Source organism: Aptenodytes patagonicus, chromosome 5, assembly GCF_965638725.1.
Source record: "Aptenodytes patagonicus chromosome 5, bAptPat1.pri.cur, whole genome shotgun sequence".
Taxonomy (NCBI): domain Eukaryota; kingdom Metazoa; phylum Chordata; class Aves; order Sphenisciformes; family Spheniscidae; genus Aptenodytes; species Aptenodytes patagonicus.
In genome coordinates, this window is record NC_134953.1 from 37,533,285 (window position 1) to 37,535,487 (window position 2,203).

The 2,203-nt window shown below is 36.8% G+C and overlaps 1 protein-coding gene across 1 annotated transcript; it reads right to left on the reverse strand.

Annotated features, from left to right (window-relative positions):
* Window positions 1-915: 915 nt before the first annotated feature.
* ATOH7 (atonal bHLH transcription factor 7) lies at window positions 916-1,272 on the reverse strand. The gene has a single exon (XM_076338021.1). It carries the CDS (start codon window positions 1,270-1,272, stop codon window positions 916-918), a length of 357 nt encoding a protein of 118 aa, XP_076194136.1.
* Window positions 1,273-2,203: the final 931 nt, after the last annotated feature.

A 2,203-nucleotide genomic window follows, 5' to 3' on the forward strand; every position in this document is an offset into this window, starting at 1 on the left:
CTGCCAGGACTGTGATGGAAGTAGTGTAACATTTGGGGCGGGAAAGCTACTAGTAAGTAGTTCCTAGAGTAGGAATTTCAGGTAGTTGGTGAGGACATATCATAGAAAACACTTTATTTATGATTTACAAAATCTGTTATTATTTCCAGATAACCTAAAATTAAAAAATAAAGTCCAAACATTTAAAGTCTACAAAAATCTAGAAGTTTAGATTATTTTCATGTGAGCATTCTCATTTACGGTATATAATCACATGTGCTTTTACAGCCATTGAAAATAAAAACATTCCTTCCATGACTTGAAACTAGCTCTTTTTCGAGCATACAAGAGACACCATAAATTGGATTAAAGCAAACCTACACAACCTTGGAACCCATACGTCAAACTTACAAAGTTTAAGAAAGTTAGTTCTCTGAGGACTAGAACTCCAATACATTATAAAACTTTTTTCATGGGAGCCATTTATGTGAAAACAAACCAAAGAATAACTTGAAAGCTGACATAAAAATAAAAACATGGAGTGAAGTTCATTTCTGGTGTTATTCCATTCAGTTACACCATGGGTCAATTTTCCCCGTGATCTGTAGAAAATACTGTCATGATTCATCACAGTAAAAAAAAACACCAAAAACTTATTTAATAAAAGAATCAAATGAACTAGATGAACTAGGAAGCAACTGTCAGAAAGATTTCAAATTAAAAGTATGCTTTCCACCAGCGTTAAATAAATTCAATCTTCTTAAATGCATATTGATTTAAAGTTCTCAAAGCAAATTTATTTTGTCAAATTAGTATAAGATGCAAACAAGAATGAATTATTATAATGCCAATATTACCTTATTCAAGCAGATTAACTCTTGCTAATTATTAAATTACACAACTGGCCTGCTGCATATTCTTAGTTCGTAAAAAGTTCTAATTAGTTATTTGAAAGTGTTCAGGGTGATAGCTGAGTATTCGCTGTGCGTACGGATCACTGTCCGTTGCCATTTTTTGTCCCGTGTAATGGTAGTAGTTCTCCGGATGAAAGTGTTCACAGTGAAGGCTAATCCATTCTCTTTCAGTACTGTATCTTTCTGCTTCGGCAAGTATTCTAGTGAGAGCCATGATATAACTCAAAGCCATCTGAAGGGTCTCATACTTGGACAGCTTCTTATCTTGACCCCACTGTGGAACCACCTTTCTCAAACGATCAAAGGCTGTGTTCAGTCCTTGCATCCGTCTTCTCTCCCTGGCATTGGCAGCAAGTCTTCTCTTTGCAGCATTCTCCATCCTTTCCGAACTGCACTTCACAACACAGCCTGGTCCACTTCTGCACTGGATGTCTGATTCTACACCTGAATCCAAATGACTGGATTTACAGGTTTTCATATTCAATGTAGGTTCAGTTTCACACACACAAAGATTACTTTTTAAAAATCAGGTATCTAAAAAGTGGCAGGGAAAGCACCCATGTGTGGGTGCCTGTGTGCCTCTTGAATCTGTTTCCAGATATCGATGGGTTATTTATCTTAGCATCTAAAACAAATACAATAATAAAATAAAAGGTCTTCTGGTTCTTCTGGAAATGTCTGAAAATTCTTTCTTTAAACAATAAGAAGCAATGAAGAGGTTTTAATGTCTTATGCTTTCATTCTTTTAACTTCTTTAAACTCAAAGAGATAGAAAACAATGAAATCTCCATTCTCAAAACGTGTTACTGAAGAAAATGGTCCATTTAATCCAGAAAGGATCTTAATGGATTAAAACCACATCAATTCCAAATGACCATTTCAGATGAAAGAAGTTCTGATTCAGTTTAGGAGCGTATTTTGAAATGATGAACTGTTGCAATCTGAAGACATAACTTCATAACAGAAATCTCTCCTTTCTTGACTCTAGCCGGCAAGCAGTGATTGTGTCTTACAGACAAGATGAGGCTTTATAGAAACTGCAAAAGCTAAACAGGTGGTAGCAGGTGGGCGGGCGGCACTCTGCTTCCATCCCAGTACCTTCCCACCCTGGGAACTACAGGGGGAAAAAAACCCAAAACATTAAAATACGAACATTACAGCCTTCATCTGTTGAGAAGTCTTCCAAAGCCATTCTGTCCAGCCCTAACAACTTGCCATCTGGAGTAGTGTCTGGCTGGCCCCACAAGACTCTGGGCAGTTAAGCAAAAGATCCTTTCAATGGATAATCTGTTGCAACTCAGGGAAAAAAA